This window comes from Cephus cinctus, unplaced genomic scaffold, assembly GCF_000341935.2.
Source record: "Cephus cinctus unplaced genomic scaffold, Ccin1 Ccin1_scaffold0330, whole genome shotgun sequence".
NCBI classification, from domain to species: domain Eukaryota; kingdom Metazoa; phylum Arthropoda; class Insecta; order Hymenoptera; family Cephidae; genus Cephus; species Cephus cinctus.
In genome coordinates this window covers 2,453,287-2,477,149 of record NW_014333027.1, presented here as the reverse complement: position 1 = coordinate 2,477,149, position 23,863 = coordinate 2,453,287, and the positions used below count along the sequence as shown (strand labels likewise).

The 23,863-nt window shown below is 41.3% G+C and overlaps 2 protein-coding genes and 1 long non-coding RNA gene across 4 annotated transcripts; all 3 read left to right on the top strand.

The window, feature by feature from the left end:
• The first annotated feature begins 601 nt into the window (after positions 1-601).
• Positions 602-2,935, top strand: LOC107266890. The gene is made up of 3 exons (XM_015737886.2): positions 602-630; positions 1,862-2,048; positions 2,161-2,935. Exons 2-3 carry the CDS (start codon positions 1,875-1,877, stop codon positions 2,368-2,370), a joined length of 384 nt encoding a protein of 127 aa, XP_015593372.1. The 5' UTR covers positions 602-630; positions 1,862-1,874; the 3' UTR covers positions 2,371-2,935.
• Positions 2,936-6,399: 3,464 nt separating this feature from the next.
• Positions 6,400-17,218, top strand: LOC107266889. 2 transcript variants are annotated; one of them, XR_001537498.2, is made up of 3 exons: positions 6,400-8,373; positions 12,875-14,099; positions 16,193-17,218. XR_001537498.2 is itself a non-coding variant. In XM_015737884.2 (2 exons), the coding sequence occupies exons 1-2, from the start codon at positions 7,788-7,790 to the stop codon at positions 12,976-12,978; spliced, it is 690 nt and encodes a 229-aa protein (XP_015593370.1). In that variant the 5' UTR covers positions 6,400-7,787; the 3' UTR covers positions 12,979-17,045. The 2 variants fall into 2 exon arrangements, 1 of the variants encoding a protein (XP_015593370.1); XM_015737884.2 differs by having other exon boundaries at positions 12,875-17,045.
• A 3,462-nt stretch (positions 17,219-20,680) lies between these two features.
• Positions 20,681-23,763, top strand: LOC112494219. Its single transcript, XR_003059458.1, has 3 exons — positions 20,681-21,837; positions 22,903-23,132; positions 23,372-23,763. It is a non-coding gene; the product is annotated as an uncharacterized LOC112494219 (long non-coding RNA).
• The last annotated feature ends 100 nt before the right edge of the window (positions 23,764-23,863 follow it).

The window sequence follows — 23,863 nt, the reverse complement described above, 5'->3', positions numbered from 1 at the left end:
ATTATTCGTATACCTATATTGATCAGCGTGGGAATGACCATCGAACGGTGTGAAGTTAGCCGCGTGAGAATATCGAGTATCGGATGACTACGTGCCGTACGAATCGCAATGCGTTTGCAATGCACTGGCAACGAGTGCGCAACGTGAGAAAGTGCAGCTGAGCACAAGACTGAAGAATTTCGCGTGACCAGGAAGAGAAACTAGTCGTTGATATAATGATGGAAAATTATAGTCATCTAATATACGTGTATATCGACAAATATCATATGGAAATCGACAACTTCACGCAGTGCGAAATTATTTCGATGGATTGACATGGAAACAAAATTTGCATATAAGATACAATGGTGACCTATTATTGTTAACCGTGATAGATTGTCATTAATTAATTATTGATTTCTACAAGCAACATATGTAATAACGGTATTATATTGTGAGGAATCGTCAATATTTATTGAACTGTTAAATCACAATTGGGAATTATAGACTCTGCATTTAAACTCGTGCTGGAGACGTACAGACGTATATATATATATACATACATTGCCCCGTTCACATTGAGGCTATTTGAATCTAGGCTAGTCAGTTGCATTCGCGTTGCAGTCGCGGTTCGAGTGAGTCGCTCAATAGGTTAGTGGAATCAACTGAGTCTAACATAGCTAAAAAAATCAGTCTAATTGAATGATAAGGAAATAACTAACTCTATTAATAAAATTCGATTAATACGCTTTATCAAGTATAGCAATTGATACCTTAAAGACTGATAAAAAATTAAAACCCGCTAAAAATAGATTCTTCGAATAAAGAAAAAAAAAAAAATGTTTTTCTAAAATTACTTGATAAATACTAACAATTCGTGTCACGTGTCTGAACTGTTCAGTGCGCATGCGCAGGGTGCGCGCGCAACATATCAACCCCTGTTTCTCTTATGTGCTAAAGGGCGTAAGACACCCCCGCGAATAAACAGCTTATCGATTAGTTCATACGGTAGGGAAACTGTCTGCCGAACCAGTAGTAGCGCTGATCGTACAGTCAGGTAGAAATATTATGAAAATTCGTCGATTAATTTCCTTGTCGAAGTGAGTCGATGATCGAAGAAGGTAAGAAATTATTAATTTTATATCACTGTGTGGAGATCGTTAAGAATTGTAAAATTATTGAAAAATTATATTCATATGCATATGGTGATTACGTAATACTGTAAGAGTCACGATGACTCGTGGCAGAACGGGTAAACATAAATAGGTGCTTGTCAAACTTTTTATATTACTAACTGCAAATATTTGTTTAATGAGTTTCGTGCGTTGATAACAAAATTTTTTGAAAAGGAATAAATAGTATGTTCAGGATACGTACGTGTGTGGATTTTTATTTGACTGACAGTTGAATAGTTGTCGGTATAGATTTAGTGGGAAATGCATATGAGAATCTGGTACAGGTTATACGTACGTTAATTGGATGGCTGAATTGTCTTATTTGATATGGATTGGCTGGTAATGTGAATCAAGGGAGGAGATGAATATTTGGAAAATAAGGAATGCAATATTTTTGATAAATTTACCAAAAATGTATTTACTCCTACCTGCAGGTGCCTTTCGGATAACATGGCACGTATGTGCGATAAGGATTTGTTAATGTCCTATTGTTAGAGGGGCGTGCATACCTCCGGTAGGATGCTGCAAAGCGTTTAAGGACGCCGAGGATAAATCATACTGATATTGGACTGCTGATAGGAGTAATTGAATTTAGGAGCAATTTCGACCAATTGGAACTGACTTTTTGTTTCTTCCTTTTTTATTTTTTTAATAGTACGCTTTTTTGTCTGACTCCTTGGCGACGAATTTTCTTGCATTTTTTTTAGTTCCCGCTTGGCAATGCAGAACAGGGAGTCGGACGCTCGGAAAGGGACTGGGAGCAGAAGCAGGCAAAGTGTGCGCAGAAAATTATTTCAGAACGATGACGACAATGATGAGCCACGTATTGCTATAGGGATTAATGATAATTATAATAATGATTTGATTGAGGAAGACAAAAGGAAATTAGAAGAGGTAAATTTTATTTCTTTTTACTTTATTTTACCGAATTACAGTTTGAAAAAGTTTGTGTTTTTTGAAATTACATTTTTTGAATCACTCTTTGGTATTTGTATTCTTATTGCAGAAGAAGAGACGATGGAATTTTGATTTTGAAAAAGAGGAGCCTCTGCCTGGTCGCTGGGAATGGCGTAAAGTCGTTTCGGAAAGCGATGCAAGGAGCCAGGAAGCAAATTTGGAAAATATTCAAAAGACTGATGGCACTGACGTAATCCCGGTGGAGAGAGAGAATCGTGAGAATTCTAAAAGTAATTCGGATAATTTACAAGAAAATTGAATAACAGCCTTTACAACGAAATATTTATATTCTTTTGACATATTTATAATCGGTATGATTTTAATATTTAAAATTATCAATTTAAAATGCATTTATTAGTACCGGGAATATTTGCTACATACAAAGAAAGTTTTTTATTTAAAAAATTGACGCACCGATAAATGTGCCAAAGTTCAATTAATCCTTACGGAAGAATCTAGTCTTTGAATTGGTATAGATAACACTTAATAGATACCTGAAAATTTAAGATATTGGTCCAAAATTAGGATAGAATTTAAAAAAATGTATTTTTCAAATATTATTTGTTAATAGACGTTTTATTATAAATTTTCTCACCGAACGGTGATATTTATATATTTACACGTTATACGTGTAATTTATAAGATACTGAGAGACATAGATGTAATCTCATACATGACTATATAAAATATGCGATATTACAAATAATCCTAACACATCACTATATGAAAAATACACTATTGTAAATTATATAAATTTATAACAAAAATTCGAACGTATCACGTTCTATAGAATTTCAAAATATATTTAATATATTCCTATCAAACTTTATAAAACCCTCAATCAAATCCCATATCACTAAGGTCAAATTATTTGATACGGCAATGCTCCTCGAGCTGATAACCGGAAATGCATCCTACGCCATGTTTATTGCACTCAACTCATGCACGACCTAGATTCAAGTCGAATAACTCTTCCAAGAGAAACATCTGTCGTATCCATCTTGACTATTTATACTTATCCCCCCTCCAGAGCTTTCATAATGAATTAGCAGCATCCTTAATCCTGTAGAAAGTAGCATAGTTGGTGTCATAGGTAAGGAATATGCTTTGCACTATAGCAAAATCAACGTAGTCTGGACCCTATTTAGGAGTCTGGGTCTCAAAATTAGAGTCTGACTTACTTCACGTAGTGTAGACGTAGGTCCCATTGTAACGTGTAGCCTCACAATCAGATATGACGTAATGCGTGATAGATTCGTATTACGTGCGCAGGCAACCGAGTCTAACATCGCAAGAGGGTAAAATCTCCTGATTGATCGCAGGTCATGCGCCTCATGGTATGTTATGGAACAATACGGCCCTGACGAGTTCATCCTGCTAGGAAAGTGGGTCAGGTCAAGATACGCTAGACTTTTAATTCCGGTATAACTTTTTTGCAAGTCCACCGATTATCATTAAGTCTTCCAAGGGGCCCGTTCATCTTTTTGTCGAACTCCTGATTTTCGAACGACTTATAGTACCGAGCCGTATCGATTACTGGGCGGTAGATTAGAATGGGCCTAAATCGGTTTCGGGACTGTCGGACATCTAAAACCGCGCAAGGTGCACCTGGCAGCTTCTTTTTCTCTCACTCGCAATATCCCTCTTCTGTTGTACTATTTGTTTTGCTTCTCCTCACTCCTTTCTCCTCCCTCTCTACAAAGAGAGTCCAAGAGAGGATCGCTTACGTCTTGCTCCAGCCTCCGTCTTGCTTCGCGCAATTTGCACTTCCGTTCCGCGAATTCCCACGGAAGTCGCACAATCGCGAATGCGACAAAGGATTTGCACATGTCCCATACACCTCCACGTGCGATCATTCTACGTGCCCAGGACCTTATTCACTTGCTGATCCTCGCCGAGCGAACTGTTTCCGCAAGAATACGGGGGTGGAGTTAAATTGTGTAGACAAAAGTATGTGAAAGAGAAAAAGAGGAGAGAAAAAAAAGTGTGACAAAGGAAGAACGGAATAAAAAAGAAAGTAAAGAGAAAGAGCGAAGGAACACCCTGAGAAATTTAAAAAGACGGTAGCCATCTATGGAATTTCAAATATTTTATACGTTTCGAAATTTCAAATAGTTAAGTATTATTAGTCTATAAATTATATTGCCACAGAGATAACGATAACGTAAGTAACATTTGATAGTTTAGAAAAATCTCCGCAGGTGCTTCCTCCAGGAAGTAAACATGCAGCAGATGGCGCGTCAGTTATTACTTGTTTCTCGAGTAAACATCGTGTGTCCCAAGATTATCGTATGGCGCGTGAAATCCTTGCGTTTATGTATAGACACTGTTGATAAGCCACGAATTATATTGGCAAGTGTAGCACCTGCAACCATGAAAAGTGGTCGAGCCATTGTACAGTGAATACGTAAATTCTCCCACCTTCGTGCCAGAGGTGAGAATATCGTTAGAATAGAGAAAGAAGTTGAAGAAGAAGTGAGAGGCTGGGTAAGATTATTTAAGTTATTTATAACTGGTGATCCGATTGTTTTACGTGGATTCGCAAGGACTCCATTCAAGTTAGTGGACATCCGGTGGGCTCCTGCCACTTCCTGGATGCTGCGTGGGGTCTGTTGTACCAAGACCCAATACATGGGAATATTTTTTGAAACTTGATACCATATGAGAGTCGAAGCAGGAAGAGATGAGAAAACGTGCAGTGCTTTATGACGTAGAGATTTACGTATGTCAAAAGGGGGGGAGAAAATGTTTGGAATATTTTTTAAAAGAGAAATACCAGAGTTCTGCTATTCCTCTGAGACCATCTGTTCTGGTAAACATGACGCATCTGCTTTTTAGATGAAGTTTAATCCGATTGGGAACTTTCTGTATGCAATGTTCTAATGAAATTGTATTACGACGGTGAACGTGTTTTGTTTACGTATTTTGAACTACTCCCGCGATCCGCGGTGCTGACATCTAGCGGGAGAATCTTCAATCGAAACTCCGACGCGTTCGACAGCCATGCCTCTGTTAACGACGCTCCGATTGGTCCAGCCGCTAGCTCTTGTACAGTCGATTCACTCAGACTTGTCAGTTGTTTATGGATTGCGATGCTGCCAGACGCTTTCTCGGTGCCCGAGGCAATAAACCTTGAGCGTCGATGAAGTAAATTGACAATTATCAATGAAAAGTCTCGATTTGTCTCGTTAGTTTTATGCCGGCGCTTAAAGTGGCTCCACTGGTACTTACTGACCAGAGGAGGACAAGACGATTCATTTATGAATGGTCATTATTTCAGTACTAAAGTTTTACGGTAATTTGTTTCAATAGATTTTTTTTCCTCTACGGACTGCACATAACATTCAAGTGACTTGAGTTAAGGTAATATTACGGTGATCATGTTTAATCCAGTTATTTTAAATGTTACTACAAAATCATCGGTCACTTTCGGACGGTTTTATATCTCATAATAGTAATGGCCTTCCGTTAGTCCCAACGAGTCTTCGTTTCAGTCGTATCGGTCACTGCGAGGATTTCTGATAATCTCACAGATCGTACAGGTCTCGCAAGTAATGCATGTCGCTGATATCAGTCATTGCTGAGGATAAACCTTAACGATAATCTCAAGGAAATTCAAATAAGGCATAAAATAACATACTGCAAAACATTTAAATTCGGTGAACCATATGGTATGTGCATGCAATTCTTGATAAGATTAAGAGTCAATGCTGTTGTTTTGAAATGAAACATGTATTAATGTTGGTCTTGCGATTTCATATCTATTAAATACTCTTTTTTTTTCTTTAATCGAAGCAGCTTGCTAATTTTCGTTATGCCGATTAAGGCACATCGTAACGGCTGTGCCGTCTATTCGTTTAGCACAACAATGCAAGGTAAACTTTTATTTTGCAAAGCTTCACTCTTAACGCGTCGTGTTGAATCCTTAAACTATTTCGATTTTATGAAGCTTGTAGGACGCTATGAAAATGCTGATTCCACCCCAAGACACAAGGTTAAACTTTTTTATAAAAATTTCATAAGAATTTAAATGAAATGAGAAACATGTATTATCATCACCGAATTTATGATTTATTTCTGAAAATATATTGTTCTACAAAATCGCCCTATATTTTAAAACGTAAGAAGTACGTTTCAATGTGGCGCGTTCTAGCACTTGTAGTGAGTAAAGCATATCGTGGAAGTGGCGGTTATTTGGACACTCCTTTGGCGTGGTAGGGAACGAGGAGTGTAGCGAGCCGAAGTTTGACGAAGTCACCCGAGCGGTACCGAGACAGGGACGCTTGCAAATAGCAGGGACCGTCTCAGTCGCCAGAGAGCGCTTCGCACGTACGCCACGCGTCTCCGCGCTCCTCGCCGCACCGAACTACTACTACGCAATCCGTTCAAACGCCGTTCCACGATCGCCCGGGAAACACGCGCGCTCTCGCCACTCTCGAGGACGCGTTCGACGTGTGCGACGTGTGTATCTGTCACTGCGGTTGGCGGGAAGTGTCCATCGTGCATTAACAACAAAGCAGAGCCTGTATTTAAAAACTGGAGAAAGTGTTTGTGACGCGCGCTAAGCATATTGAAACGTTCGGGCCGTGTGCAATCGAGTTTTTTCGTTGAATTCTCATTGAAAATTCATTGGAAATCTCGTATTTTCTTGAATGCACCAGACTACACCAGTGTGCCGATACGAGCCCATGAGGATTCATAACAGGATTAGTGAACGTGCTGCTGTTGGCGACGTCGTTATTCCAAATTTTCGTATCGCCTTCCATCTCCGACGCACACGCAAGTGCGTGCGGCGTTGCCGTATCTTCTCGGCCGTGCTACTCATCTCCGCGTAGAGATTCCACGCGGGCAGCGCGGCCTCGTAAGTCGAATGTTTTCTGTGAGAGAGAATAGTTAGGCGGTGTGTTTTCGAAATATATTGATACTGGAATGAACATACGAGTGTGCTGTAAGTGCAGGAGGAACAGTTTGTTTTCGAACTAACTTAACCGCGCTATCTTCTAGTCTAGTGTGCGTACGCACAGTGCGTGCAACGTTGCCAGTTCCACAACTCGTTTGAGTCGCGCTCCGAAAATATTTCGTTGAGACTTTTGACTGTGTGCTCAACTACGGCCGACTACTTTCTCATCCACGATCCAGGAGACTGGCTGGCACAATCCTGAAATTCTACGGACGCTAGGAGGTGTTCCTATCTCAACTTTACTGTGTCGAGCCAAGTATCCCGCGAAACGGCGCGACCTCGTGCTCGCCGACATTTTCGAATAGTGTAATAAGCTGCGCAGAGATACGGCGCAGTAGTTTTCACTCGTTCCAAGCCGCGGGCTTATACTGAGAACTCGAACATCTTTTGACCAGAACCGTACACTGGATCACAAGAATTGAGGTAGCTGCTGAAGCTACTGATATTTTCTTGGCATCATCACCTAAAGCTTGAATCAATTACGTAATACCCATAGGACGCAGTTGAGAATTAAGAAGATATATACCTTCCTGATGAACAGGTTTCTGTACAAGGATATTGTTCAGAATCGCATTAAGTTCGTCTGAGCTACTACAGGCAGAAGTGCGCACCAGGGGGTGTCTGTGATTTCTGTGAGGGCGAGGAAGAGACTTGGTGAACGCGAGGCCAGAACGCCGTCGACGAGGAAGAGGCGTACTCTAGCCAGGCGTCGAAATATGAGCGCGAGGGTGCTGAATCCGGCGATGATGACGGAAATGAGTCGCAACCTGGGGGGTGCTCGTGCCGTGCCAAGCCAGGCTGCCGTGGCACGTATCCGCAGGGACCTATTTGGGCCCGTTGACCATGCCGCTGCCAAAGCTTTGGCGGAGAGGGAGCTCAAGGCTCAATCTCGGCTGGATGCTGATAAGTGGGGTTTTGATTTTCATCTGGAACTGCCCAGGAGCAATTCCCAATATACATGGGAGATAGTAACATCCCAGGACGTAGTCCCGGAACCATACGCGTTGCGCGGCATGCCTTACCTAAGGAAACATGCACCGGGTACACCAAGGAAATCCTCGAGTGTATCTCCGAGGCTACGCCGTGCGGATACTGCACTCTCTGTCAGCGGTAACACCTCGAGGAAGTCTGAGAGGACTCCACCCCAGGAGCCAAGGGTTCCTGAGATTGGTGCACGTACCATTGAAACCACCCCAGAAGATCCTGTCCTGTCTGAGAGCAACGAGAAGAAGTCTTGTGTCCCGGAGGAACCTACCACGCCGATATTACCGGTATCAGCTAGAAAACAGTCCTCTATTACCGGTAAGACAATTTTTCAACCTGGTTACGCATACTTGCACGTTATTTCTTCTAATACGTATTTAGTGCACAAGTATAATGTGCAAAGCAGTATATTCGCATATTATAATTCGCATTAGGTCTGTAGTATTATTTGAAAAGTCCTTCGAGTGCTTATAGGATCAAGCGAATCCATAACTCCTTGCATACGATGAATACGACGTCCCGTCTAGGTCAATCCAATTCGCCGATTTAAACGGTCATCACTCACAATTTAGAATTCGGTGTTTACCGTCACGAGTGCAATTTAAGTAATAATGCGACACGGGAATGTCGTCGTACTTGCAGCTGTGTGACCTTACCACTGTTTCGATTGTGACGGAAGAGCCTTTGGACTGTGTCACTTACTATTTACCACTTCATTTTACCATTATCTGCTGTTTCGCTTTATTCTCGTCTTTAATACCAATTGATATTCATGTCCGTCATAACTCTTGTTCCGCGTAACAAAAAAAAATATTTACTTGTGTCATTTTCAGTCTTAAAAAATTAACTTCCAAGACTCATAGAGTTCCTACAAACATGGGTCCGAGTGAACTTGAAAAGAAAAAGTACGACCATTTCTTACCCCCATGTAGATTTTCTCAAAGAATCGGGTACTTTTTCTGCATTTTTCTTTTTTCCACTCGTTGAACTTTCGTTTGTATTTATACCTGACAGACGGCCATCTTCATTACCCCATAGTCTATTCGATTTTCCTTTATTATTACTCGACGTGCACCTCCCACGCGACGCAACTATTTCTGGACGTGACGTTGTAATCCTAATCTATATATATATACGTATATACATGGACACATGTGCACAGGGTGCCCCAGACTTTAAAGATATTGAGTGCACCATGAAGTAGACTTGGAAAACCTGAAACAAATCCTGATTCATTTTTTACCGAGCTTTCCTCTTAAAGTTATAAACAATTAAAGCCAGCGAATCCATCCACGGCTGTACCCGCTGTTCCCACTTACCGCGTTCTTGGATGCTCAACGGCCGCGCGTCGATGGGCTAGCTTTAAATGTTTATAACTGTAAGAGAAAAGCTTGATAAAAAAATGGCTAATGACTTTTTCTTTTAAATTTTCTTCTTCTGCTTGATGGCTTACTCCATATCTTCTTATTCTGGGACACCCTGCATAAGGAGAAATGTAATGATTATATATATATATATCCGTACGAACCGCATAATCGCGAGGTTTGTGTTTACATTTTTCGTTTGGCATCCAATGCATCAAAAAAGCTCCGCTTCGTATTCCCATCGCGTAAAGGAAAGGGCAGATAAAAAAGATCATTAAATTCCTATTTAACATAAAAACAAAAATTAATCAAATAATCATTAGACCGCTTTCGAACTTACTTAAAAAAAATAATAATAATAATAAGAGCCAATACCAACACTAATTTTCCATTAGAGACAAGCAAGTTCCATTTTACTGTACGTGAAGTCTAAAACTTACAAGATACTAGTTAACATCGGATTGTCGTTATACGGGTGTAAGAAAATCGAAAGATAAAATTCAAAAGAGTAACATGTATCCGCAGCACATATAACTATGCCTTCAGAAATTACAGTCGCATTAGCAGCGTCTATTATTAATACAAAGAATTTTAAAAAAAAACCACGTACTAAGCGGAACGTTAACGTTCCGTTATGCAGTAGCAGCCGGGTTCGCGTGTCTTGATTATTATTCAGAAAAACGTAAAAATCAGTGCGTTCGTGATGTACAGGATGTATCAGGTGTAAACGCGAATAATATGTATATATGTAATTTACTGCAAGAAGGAATAAAAAGAAGTACGGTCAAAGAAATACGGTCAAAGAGCTTTGACCGTACATATGTAGCGTGTAAAAGCATGAAGCACGCCCTGTATATTTTAAAATGTCATGGAGCTTTCCACGTAGGTACCTCTAGACTTTCTACGCGCACACGAGGAAAGTATGAAAAGCCCTGTTAAATCCTGACAATAACGTTATGGCGAACCAATGGGTACTGGTAAAATAGGAATTTCAGTGTAACGTACTATACCATCCCGTAACGGGATAAAGCCCAGGAGTCTCGTAGCACGTAGGCCGTAAAGTCGCGCGGGGGCTGCGGCAGCTTTTTCTAACGTACTTTATTAATGAGAACGTGGTCAGCTGTTATGTCCCATATGGGGTTGCTGCCCTTACCCTTGTAGTCATCCTCAACGCGCGAGGGGACCGAAATACAGAGGGGTGAAAGGGTGAGCGCATGCATGGGGGTATCAGCTGTTGGGATAATGGATTTTCCACGAGTCCACGGGGTGGGAATCCAGTAGTGATACGAGTGTAGCCTTAGTCGCCTTTTAAAATTAAAGCCTTTAGAACTGCGCGAATTAGATTAAAATTGGCTCTCCGACGTATCAAAAGGCACGTAAGCACATTGCATCGACACGAGGATGAAACTTAGCGTGGTCTTCGTTCGTTTGGTCGCACTTCGAGCTTCAAATATTGCATTGCATGACTCGACAATTGTCTCGGGACATCCTACGTATGTCCTCAGGCCGGTGATGTCCCGATGGATCAATGTCAAAAATACGTGTATCGATTATTGATCGTAGAACAGAAAAAAAATGTAGTGCATACAGATGGTTCTTAGAGACTCGTCGTCGTAGTGTAGGCATTTCGTAGATTTGTTTTTCCCAGTAGTACCAGTAGCTGCCGCAGACGTCGCTCGAAGTAGACGGTAAAGTTACCGCTGTAAAAATAAATCGTTGGATCGATATATCGAACTGTCAGGTCTTACCCAGATATTGACTTATTCGATTTACGTGAATCTGCCGACTGCATTGTAACAATGGCTGCTGGTCGCGTGGCTCGTTGTCACCCTTTCGGGTAAAATCGACGAGGTTTCAAAAATCGTGGCAGATGTCCAAACTTTTGAGACCGTCATTCCATGTACCCACCACACCCCCTTTGCCCCCGTGCGTAGGGTATCCACCACGTCATCCCCTCGCTCATGACAATGACATTTTTCGATGGGGTCCCACGTCGACGACACGTTCGCGACACGCGACCGTTACACGTAGAGACTGTGACAAGTACTCGTATACTGACTATCACTGCTGCTGCTGACAGTAATACGTTTCCATTATTATTGTTATTACTACTATCACCACTGTCGCTCGTTATTATTGTTATTGCAGTGTGAATCATTACGTAGTGATCCACAACGTTGAAAAATACTACTAACGTGCGTAACCGACGACCACAATGTCGCCATCGCGTTCAGTCAGTCTAATCGATCGATCTTACACGGTAATTCTTTTTTGTGTTGGCTTATACGTATATATGTATGTATATATACATATATGTATTGGCGAGGCATCGGTCAGTCAAGCAGCAGCCATTGCCAGATGTTTGTTCTCAGTGACTCGCGGTACACGTATTTGTATATAAACTGATGCATATAGATATAGAAAGTCTATACAGTTTGTACATTAGGTGTAGAATAGGCGCGGGAGTTAGCTTGAACGTGGGTCTATATGAAAAATTTGACGATTGGATGGTAATAACGAAAAGAAAAAAATATTTAAAGACGAGCCCCGTTGGGCAGAATTATTTGAAGGAAATGTGTACCGCACTTTTCTCTGACTTGTTCGCGTGAAAAAGTCGAGCCACTTTCCTTCGGCCTTACGTGGGTAACAGCCATTTCGAAACGTAATAGGGCTTTCGAAATCACCGCGCCTCAGGCGATCCCCTTGGATTACTACGAAGTCTATGCGCATTCCTTGCTCTATGTATAATATAACGTGGTATATAATACGAAACTCGAGTGCAGGTAATGGCGTTCAGGAGTGTCCAAAAAATCTTTCAGTATTCCTGGAAAGTGGTAGTGATCGTTCGAACGGACCTAGAAACATAACCTATCGTTGAATTTGTATATGATCAGACGCACGCTGAACTTACTCAATTCTCATCCGCTTCTTTTGGATGATCTTATTTCTTGCGAGACCGCTGATCTCTGACGTTTTATCGACATTTAGATGGGTCCTATGTAGGATGTCATCTGGTTTGTTATTCTTAGAAATGTTACGACCAATCCAAGTTTCTGATAGTCTCATGGATTACCATGCTCACGAGCGAGGTCAAGAATTGACTGCACTCTTGACTGACGTCACAGTCAACGAGATTAACAGGCGCATTACTGGTGAACGATAAAGTCCACGTCCCAGACGCTACCGTTGAGACCCACGTCGTAGTCCCTCTGCTTGTTCACCCATGTTACACGTATATGCTCAATGTAATATTGTCGAATCAGGGCCCACGCGGGACCTTATCAATTTACCCCGTGGTGCCCTGACGATAATCCAGTTGGTAATGTGGGCCCAGCGAACTGCGCCTTATTACTTAATCCGTTCGAGAAGCGACGCTCGGCGGATCTAACGTCAGTTTATCGTCAGCCAAGATATGGGACATAATGTATACGAGCCACTACGTTTGTTTGTTACAGACTACATGAAGAGCCGCAAGCGTGCGCTAAACGGCTCAGCGAAGAGCATGGCGGTGGAGCCTCCTGAGAAGATTTCACGTAACGCAGGCCAGATACGCAGCTAAGGGGCCCCGTTTCTCTTCGTCGCGTGCACATACATATATGCATATTTTACTAATATGTCGGAATCGGAGAAGGAGAAAAAAAGGAGGAAAGAAAAACACAGTGCGAAAGGGGGAAGAGATACGCACAGAGACACAACAGAGTAACAAAGAAATACGCTAGTACGATGTGTTGTTTGTTTTTAGTGGTCCCCAGATACGCGCCTCATTATACATATATATATTTGTTTGTTTTTTTTTTTTTTTTTTTTTTTTTTTTTTTTTTTTCTTTCTTTCTCCCTTCTTATCCCTACCACGGGAAGGGTACGGGACCTTTTGTTATTGTGTTAATAAGTGCGAGGTCCTTTGGCTGTGCCATTTCATGTAGATTTCTTTTTATCCGCCTGTGGTGTTTGTTTGAGCGCGCGCGCGCACGAGAGGACGCCGTTTACGAAATTACGTCAGAAAAGGTAGCGAACGAGGAGAGACCCCGTGGCGACTGTGTTTTCGGACGCGCGGCCATCTTGAAGCTATCGGCGCATGCGCACTCGCCATGAAAATTCATCCCACCCCACTCGACGCTGACTTTCTACGTATATATAGAGACAGACAGTCACCATACCATTCGTCCATCCAGACGGCTCACTATACTTCATCTTCCCTATTCGTACGAGTGGTACCTACTCCTTTATTCTCCTTCTTCATCTTTTTCCTCGTCGTGAAGCTGCTACGTGCCGTTTGCGCGTGCGCCATGTTTCGAACGCGCGACTTATTTACATTTGACGCGTGCAGTGCTAGACGAGAGAGATAATCCCAGTTGTCAAATTTTCATTTAGGATAAACGTTTCTTTGTCTTAGGCTAAAGAAATTAGCGTAGATAAGTTGTCCAAAATTTATTGTAATATATTATTCGTTTGTTTTCTTAACAGTCACACTGTAAACACGATCAACACCAAAACAATGCATATTGTGTTGTAAGGTGTACGGACTTTGTTATGTGTATTCACGCGCATGCGCGAAAACCAACCTCCTTACTTAGTTATCGTCTAGCGCACAACTACACATGCTCGCAATCCGTACGCCTTACAACTCACTGTTATCACATTTCATCGGACACATTGAACACTGAGCACACAAAATTACAGGTTAGTTTTAAGTAACTGATTTAGGTTAAGGAAGAGTTTATGTATTTCTATGTATCTATTGGTCTTTGGACCGTTGAGATTGGTCGCGCACGATCATGATTTCTTATTATTGATACAAGTTTAATGATACAAGCCATCCTCTAGGTATCTATCAATGTATTTCTTTACACATACGACGATTCGTCCATTCGTTCAATGTCTGACGTGCATTCACGTTGGAAAGAGGACACCCAAGAGGATGGCTCGTGCTATTATCGAAAGGTTGCCGGATCCGACGATCGTCTCGTACGCCGAGGTTCGTGAGTTTTATCGTGCATCGCTTCGACGGAAGCTGGATCTCGAGCCTCCAGTCTGCGTCGAAGCTCAGTGAGTCACGCGGTAGACACGTCTGAACACGTTTTAGTACGCGTTTCGTCACGTTCACTTATCCGTACAGTTTCTGCACCTACAAGGAGAATCAGCGTCGCGGTTACGATGACAAAATAATTATAGAAAAATCGTCAATAATTCGAGTGTCTGTTCTTATTATCCCTTTTGTGAATTTACATTTCAAAATGGTACCCGAGGTTGTACCAACGCACTCTAACAGGTGACGTTCAGGTCGGAGACGGTTTTTAACCTGTAACTTCGGGTTTGTTCGTGGAACAGGATCATTTTTGAAATTTGATATTCCATTAGATTTTATTGGGACGAATAAGTGAAAACAAAGACTCGGCATTTAACACGCGACTTTTTCAAGATTCTTTTGGAGTAAAAATCAAAATTTACCCGCTATGCGCGCGTTTTTGGAACTCTTTTTTTTTTTAGAATTTTTTTTTATATATTCATACCTTACTCGAAACTCACAAGCCTCGCTGACCATTGTCACACGATTGTTGGTATCCGTGCACGTAACCGGGATGGAAATCAGTTCCGAGAGCAAATGAGATGTGAAGTAGGTATAGTTCGTTACCCAAGAGTTTAAGCATTGATCTCCTGTACGACATTGTGAAAGTACAGCCGATGCCAAATCATCATCCCTTGATTTTTCTTTTATTTCTTTCGTACTCTCTACTCTTCTAATACGTTTCAGCCACTACTTCTTCGTACCTTTTTTTTTTTTTTTTTAATTAATGAAACCTTTCACCGTCCTTCGCCTTTAAAGTGTCCTTTAACGATAGACCGTAATTATCCTGCGAGACTATGGAATTTTACGTTTAACCGCGAAGGGGAGGGGAGGCACTCGAAACAAATTCGAGTATTTTTTCTTCCGCAGTTCGATATAATCGTTCTTAAGGGAAAAAGAAAAGAAAAAAATGAAAATATACCTACACACTGTCAGTCTTCTATTCCTGTTTTTAATCCCAATTCTATACCTTAATTACCTATCTTTGATTACGCGTTCAGGGTGATTGGTCGGATCGCTCTAATAAAATAAATTTAAAAAATCGAACTCCCTTCGTTTGGCGGTTGCTTCTAAGAAATCATTTATTCGGCACAGCGCGAATTTTCGAAACACGAAAACCGAGCGAAGCTCTCTTGCTTCTCGTGACTTTCAGCCGTCGCATCGCTTTCATACGCGTACGCACTTTCGTGATCGAATTCGCTCGCCCAATGGACGAGTGCTGAAATATTTTGATCCACGTTAAACAAGTGTTTCCCCGACTACTGTATAAAAGAAATGTCTTGACGTTACGTCGACGTCGTGTAAACGTTTGCCATGAGATATAGCGCAGTGGCTACAAAGGCTGCAATTTCGAACGGTCATGCGACCAAGGACTGGTGATGAATTATCTCTTTTTTTTTTTATTTTAAAAAATATTTTGTGTTTTGCGCGAAAGGACGAGATAAGCTGACGACCGATAACAGTGAAAAGTAAATAAAGTCCGGCAAATAAAAAGAAATGGAATTTGTACAAATTTTTGAGTCGACCACCTTCATTTTTTTATAAAAATAAATTTAAATCATAAATACGTGTGTCTTGATGCAGTCTTACGATTTTAATGGTAGCTGTTGATCATTTTCTTTTATTTTTTTGTATATCCCGTTTTTATGCAGCTTCTAATATATTGTCATATTGTTTCTTTCTATGATTCTTGGTCTTTTTTTTTTAGATTATAACCCAAAAATACGACTGGTGGTTACAGAGCTATCCTTTAAGCGATCTCGCGTGACGCGGAGTGTCAAAATTCGGATCGATCGTCGAATCTCAAAATCAAAAGAGCAGAAAGAGGAAAAAATAGAAAATGAAAGCACTGCGGAAAGTCAAAGAAGTCTATATACCTAAAGCACAGAAAGAGTTCAAATTCTTAATAGTAATAACGATAACGATTCCTCGATAAAGTTAATTTGTTTATGGCGATTCTCCGAAGCGAAGAGAAGAAGAAAAAAAGAAACAATAGATAAAATCATGTAAACATGCAGAGAAACGCGCGACAACGTTATACGTAGATACAACCGTGTACAACGTGAATAGAAAATTGTATGTTCTCTCACGACGCTCAAGTCGCGACCGTAGTATAAAATTGTGACGACGCGACGGACGTCGGACACTTTTACCCGCCGCGACCCGTTACAAGGAGCAAGAAAAAGTTATGTGCGAAGTCGAAAACGAGAAAGAGGAAAAAAAATATAGCAAAAACTTACGTTCTATGTAACCCTGTGATGTATTAGTATGATCTCAGTAAACATAACTTAGCCTGTACTTTTTAACGTATAATTAGACTTAGACCAATCGTAACGTATTGTACGGACCCTTGGAGTAAATGTGTGCGCGCGCGTGAATGCGTGTGTTATTATGCGTACGTAAGGTAATAAAGGCGTGAGAGAGACGCGTTACAGAGTAAGCGTACGGTAAGGGTAACAATGCGTGCGAGCAAGTGAAAGGAGACGATTGTTGTCGACTGTGAGAAAAGAAAAAAGGAAATGAGAAAAAAAAAAAGCGGAAAAACAAACACCCAGTGAATTGATTTTTGAACGACAGCCGCCTTCCGATTGGAAGTTCGTAGTGTAACGACAACAACAACAACAACACAATTGCATAAATAGTATATGTAACGGACACTATAGATTACATAGGCAATATATAATATAACTGTAAGAGAGTCTAAACACAAAAGAAACTAACCTACATGAGTAAATACCATGCTATTGTTTATTAAAGAAAAAAAAAAAAAAAAGTGAATTAAGAATACATTGGCGAATATCTCAATTTTCTTTCCATCCCAAATAAAAAACCGTTCTCTGCGATTTGCCTCGTATCCATCTCTAGGCAAGCCTGGCTGCACGACGCCGGTGGCTTCCGACAGTTACGGTATGCGCGCGCAGCCTGCAACTTTACGCAGTCCTTGAATTCGCATTATCTTGCGTCTCTGTAGCCATTTCTTCCCCGGGGTACAATTATGCGCGCGTTATCGGCTGCCAAACAATAAATTTATTAACGGTGGTACGCCGGTTACGTGGTGCCCAGGGTATGTTAAGAGAAGTTTGTATAAAAGGCCATGGTCACTCTTTATCTACTAATTGTATGATAGTGTACAAGAGAACGAAAAAAAATTGGATCGTGTGTGCTACGTGCGTAGACTTGGAGAATTTTTATACACGTTTTCAGCGATGCTGGGGAAACTTATTTCTCTGGCAGAACGGAACCGGATATTAAAATACCTGATAACCTAATTTTATCCAGCGACGTCCGGTACCAATGCATTGTGTATGTACGATGCCCCGTCAGGGAAAATTCTTCGAATTTACGTTTTTTTAGGGTTTTCATCGCTGGAACGGATTTCATGTGGACCTAGAGTTTGCAAGTGGATTGTGCATCGCGGAAGCAGCAGGTGCGCCAGAGGTACGTGTGAAGGTGCCTGTGATACGTTTATTGGTAAATTTTAAAGATTGGTTAGACTGTTATAAGTATAGGAGTAGAGCAGGTGCACCAACTTTATGAATATCTCGAAGCCTCTGCAAATCTCTGTCTTCGCAGGAAGCACCTTACTATGTATGTATTTATGTACTTTGTCTTTGCTATAATGATCTCTCTTGTATTTCTTTTGTATCTTGTCCGGCTTCGGGAATATACAACCCAAGGGACACAATCTGACGGATTTTGTGGTTTAACGGTCGTTCCTTGAATCGAAAAGCCTCTCGAGGCTTTTGTACCACATACCTGTGGCAGGTAGGTACCTGTGTAGATGTTTCAATAGCAATCAGTCGACCGTTGTCTTTTGCGCATTGCTTTTTTATCGCGTTTAAAGAAGTGGCGTTTCTTGATTTTTTTTTCAAAATTATTCTACGTAAGAGGGTGTGCTTGGCGGAATTGATTAATGCGATAGGAGGGGCCAGTAACTCGATTTGGCATCAAGCCTGACAGCAGACTTCCGTATCTTGCATAATTTTGTATACTTTATATACGGATCAGTCTCTGATTGTCTGTGATGGTATCCATATCGATGGATATATCGTTACACGGAACTTGTAGAGCTTCAAAATTATATATTAAATTTTTTTTTTCTTATTGTAGACCATCCTCCCGGACCTATGAACGTGAATCTATATTGATCTTTAAGTGTTCTCCATACCCAGTGTACATAAACCATTTCACCTATAGGATAGTGCACGTATGTATATGTCTACTGTGTGAAGGCTCCTTAATACCACGAGTGACACTCGACTGGCGGGATTATGTGTCTAGAATTACAAATTTCACAGTCCTTTCGACACACCACGAGAATGTATATTGTATATGCACGGACTCAGTCGAATTTAGAAAAAAAATAAATACTTCTAAATTTTTCTAGAATAGGTATCTCAAGGTGTACTTAACTCAAATGTGTTTGAATAATCTTTAAATAATGAGAATTAAAAAATTTATAGATTTTTTTATATAGTCTAATAACGAAACGTAATACCGATCTTTGATTGTATTTGTTTTGGCTGCGCATTGTTAATTTGGTAGAACAGTAAAATTCAATGGTTACCTCCTCGTTGAGCAAACAGCGTACAGCTCGGTCTCTATGCAACGACTGTTGCTAGGCGCAGCACGCCTGGTAATATTTTTAGACCTTGCGCTCATATTCGGTTGTCTGTAGACCCCGTCCTGGTACTCCGGTCGAAGTGTCCTGTCGAGGTTCGGCCCTGGCGATCGGCAGGATTCCTAAATAACGAATGCGCATGCGCAAAAGCGAGGTGCCGCGGTATGCCGAAGCCGATGTAGAAAACGTGTTGGTTGCGTCGTAAATCATTTGGAAAAAGGCCAGTTCACATATAATTAGATAGGTTCGATAGGATTGATATCCATGTAGATAGATATACGTGTACTGTGTACACATTATATCGTATAATACGACGGATCAATTGCCAATGATATATAATAATTTTTTAAGATTTATGTGAAATATGGGTTGACAATCCATTCGACTTTTTAATTTGACCTCTCATCGAAACTTTGGGTGAGATTCACGTTATGTATTTGATCCGTGAATGGTTGAGAGTTTCTTGTATATATCGTTATATGTAATATCCTATAAATTATCAAAGAGGAAATTAGCACTTTGCGCGACTGGTCGTTTCACGAGCTCTAAATTACTTGTTACTTTAATGAATCGTTTCGACGTTCGGCACCGTAGACGTCAATTATTAAAATGACGACGCTGGAATACGGGGTCCCTCGAGTAAATACAGTGACGGCCTTTCCTGTTTATTGTGCACGACACTGACCAGAGACGCATGCGTCAACGTGCGAGGTTGTCGTAAATTCAAATACGGGAAATCACGTGAATTTTTCGAAGCATCTAAAGCTATTTTGTCTAAATCCTTAATAAAGCTTTGTTTGAATAGCGTAATATTATTTAATAGAAGTCGTGTATACGTTTCTTCGAATTATTGACATTCATTGGCTTCGTGTCCGCAGTGTTATTTATATAGGTGTGTAACATCTTTATTACGCAGTTTGTGTAACATGGAAAATTCCATAGGCGAAAAATATCACGACTCATTAGTTCTGCCCTTCGTCGCGTCCTATTCTGAATTGGCAGGACGTTCTGAAGACTGAGAAATACGTCACGATATAGGCTGATAAGAGTAGCGCCGCGACGGCGAACGCGAGAACTAAAAATATAGTCGGTAACAGGGAGGGCCGAGCGCTTCTAGGCGGCCCACAACGATTCTCGGTCGAGCAGATAGCGCTGCCAGAATGTTACTGACAAAATCACGCTGCTTTAAAAATTAATAGCGTCGGCGTGTTTGGAGTGACGGACGTAAAAAAATTCTCAAAATTTCTTCGCGCTCCACGGAACAGTTTGGAAAAATTCGTAAGTCTCTATATCGTCTGGTTGGTGTGCTAGGGATTTTTTTAAATGACGCCACGGACAACTTCACTACCTGCCGGGTGTTTAGAAAGATAAAATAACTCCGTGTGGCCGGCAGAGCGGTTCGGAGCATTCTGCGCAGGCAACGTCGCCCGTACGGCCGCTCAGAACACTCGGGACTTACAAATGGCCGACCGAGTCAACGATAGATGATACGAACGCGGGAAAACTCTTGCATGTACATATATACAGTCAGTCGCACGTGTTAGGTGCAATTAATGAAAATATAGTAATCAATAGTAAATAAATAGTAAATATAGTAAATATAGTAATAGTATATCGAAAATTTCATATCATTCCCACTAGTCATGCAGTCTGTCTTGCTACGTGATATTGAACAGGAAATAATTGACGACTTTTATTTTATTTTTCTGATTTTGCCAAATTTTTAATGCGGCCCAATAGCTGTTTTTCTTGGTTTCAATCTACCGTGGGAATAAAAAATATAAACCGGGTTTCTTTACCGTTTTCATATTACGCCATCTGTATTATGTGGTTATACGGTAAATGAAGTGGCACAGTCACATGCTTTTTTTACTACCGGAAATTTGTTGACCAGTTCAGCGGCTACTCGAAAATGGCAATTCGGTTAATTTATATTGAGGAAAATTGTCCATGGAAACAGTTTCTTTGTCTTCTAAGCTTATCGTCAGGACACAAGGGATTACGAAACGGCTAGAAGATAAATTGTCTGATATATCCAAAGCACAAGTGTCTGTGGCGAATTTTTACGCATTCATACGTACGTGTTCTCATACATGGTGTAATACGTGTTACATACACAGTTATATAGGTAATAGACGTACAAGCGATACGCTTCGCGCAACTTCGGCCATTTCCGAATCTCCTCGTTACAGAAAGTGGGGCGCATGCGCCTACCCCGATCTGTAGTCTTATTTTCGTGGCCGTACCGTTTATTACGATTTACGGCGTGGCCACGGTCGAGCTCGCAACAACGGTTACAGGGCGTCACGGCGCAAGGCGCGAGATACAGAAATCGCGTAGAAAGACGATCGACGCCAAACAGATAACCCGCTCTTGGCATTCCTGCATCGGTTTATCGTTTGTTTATTATTCTGCAGTTCGTCCGCGCGCCTGGTTCGTAAGAGGCTGTCACCGCCATGCTAACCATGGCACCATTACCGTCGCCACGGAATTAACCCACACACATAATAATCCCACGTACGAACTACGCATGCACGCTTGAAAAGTTCCCAAAGAATTCGTAGTGTGGCGTATGGTATTGTCTGCCAAGAGAAGCTGAGAATTCAATCCTGTCACGTCAAGCTTTGAAAATCATCACGAGAGCAGCCGATCAAAGGACGCCATTTTATTTCCGTTTGTCTAGTCCAAACAAGAAACCATTTCATCCTCAGTCATTTCTTACGTAGAAACAGGTAAACTTCCTTAATAATCATTTCCTATACTTTAATTACAGTAATTCTGCAAATCCATTGGCAAGAGCCAGTCACCTTTGTAAAAGTGCATCCACACGCGATTCTCAGTGATAAAAGTTTCTTGAACTTCTAAACCACCTGAACCAACTTCAGGGCTGTCAATCCACGCAGTGCGTCTTCCTACGTGCATAGGTGTAGAATCCCAACCAACGGGCTGGTGCATCTCTTTGGCTTCTCTTGCAAATCGCCAAGGGTGCAATGTACCTGTTGTTTACCACATAGCGGGTTCAAAGCCCGGTCAGTGCAACGGTCCTCTGTTACTCCTCTGTCCCTCTGCACCATCTCATCCAGCGGTGACTCTCTCTGCCCTCACTGTATGCTTCCTCTTCGCCATCCTCGACTTCCCTACCTCGACTACTCGGACATGCCAGCAGTTGCAAGTTGGTCGGCTGATTTCAGGATGGCTATTAATGCTTATACGTGATTCCTGATACATTCTATGCACCGTGTTTACGACGTGACTAAGTACCTACTCATATAGTCTATGCTCTAGTATAATGTATTGTGCCATGCACAACATACGCAAGTCTCCAATACTTGTTGGCTTCACTGTACATTCTATATGTATACATAGTATGGTAAATATCATACGGTGTACGCGTCGTATACCAGTATGCTGCACAGCGAATCACCAACCAATGGGGGATCAGCTCACGTGCTAACAAATCCGTTATGTTGTCCTGATTTCGTGGTGGGACGCTTCACTGACTTTTCACGGTATTTGCTTTCTAACGATATTGAACTACAGATCAACCGTACTATCTGGTTATTATGACGCAATAAAAAGTCTACTCTAATATTTAGTCAATGGATGATATATATGTTTTGGACCTCTGTGGGGATATTCCATTATGGTAAAGGTGACCTTGTTCTTTTTTTGAGGTTAAGATTGTAACAATATCTCGCGTGTTAAAACTGTTGTTTAATCTGTAGATTATATTAGTCGAGTGCACTAGGCGTCCATGTGTAGATGTGTATGTACACAGGATCTTTTGTAATTTCTAGCTTTATCTCCTGAAGGAGGTTGGTCAGGACTCTTGAACTTGTGGTACCGGTCGACCAATGGCGTACGCTTCTCGCCCTCGTAGTACGACGACGTAGTACTCCAGGAGAACAGGGTTCAAAGCCCGGTCAACAGGCTCGTACTGGCTCTGACTATGGACACGACCGTTTCCACTTCAGAGCTGTCGTTGCATCTCGCAAATCGGCCATCTTCCTTGGTACACTCGGTATAGGTACGACCGCAAGGCTTTTCCATTCTCTTTATTCTCCCCGTAGCTCCCGAGCGTTTCTTGCTCCTTTTTTTCCTTCTTATTTTTACTCGTCTTTTTCGTCTCTACCCATGTTCTTGCTTTTTTTTTCCTCTCCTTTATGCCTCCGTGACTCCTCCTCCTTCTCCTTCTCCTGCCTGTTCACCTTCTATACTCCAAGCATCAGGTTCTCTTCTTACTCTGCTTCTTTCTCGCCATTACAGGCCTGGTGAATCATCACGAGAGATAAGAGGCCAATAAAAGGATGCTTCTCTTAGCGAGAGGGGATGCTGCAGGGGATACGTGCTTCGGAGAGAAGATGAGTGCTCCAGAAGAGAAACCGATTTGTTGATTGTCCAGCAAGCTATATCTGTATTTTCCGGCATTCTTGACTCTTGCGAATGGCACTAGAAAGATGGACAGGAAGTTTATTTAATAATCTAGATATCAACCAGTCAGTTGTCTCAGGGATGTTTTAGTATCTTGAGGAGAATACCTTTTGATTACACTTCAAATTCCATTTCTTTTAAGTCTTTTCATAATATAATCATATGCAGACTATATGTAGATGTGTCGTTTGAGGTTAATCATATTTCTGAATGTAAACGAGCAATTATTTCGCTTTGTTAATTTTTCCTTCCATTATCTTCTCGTATCTCTTCCTATGACTCTTAATTCCACTCTTCTCGCTCTATCTTTACCCCCCCCCCCCCCCC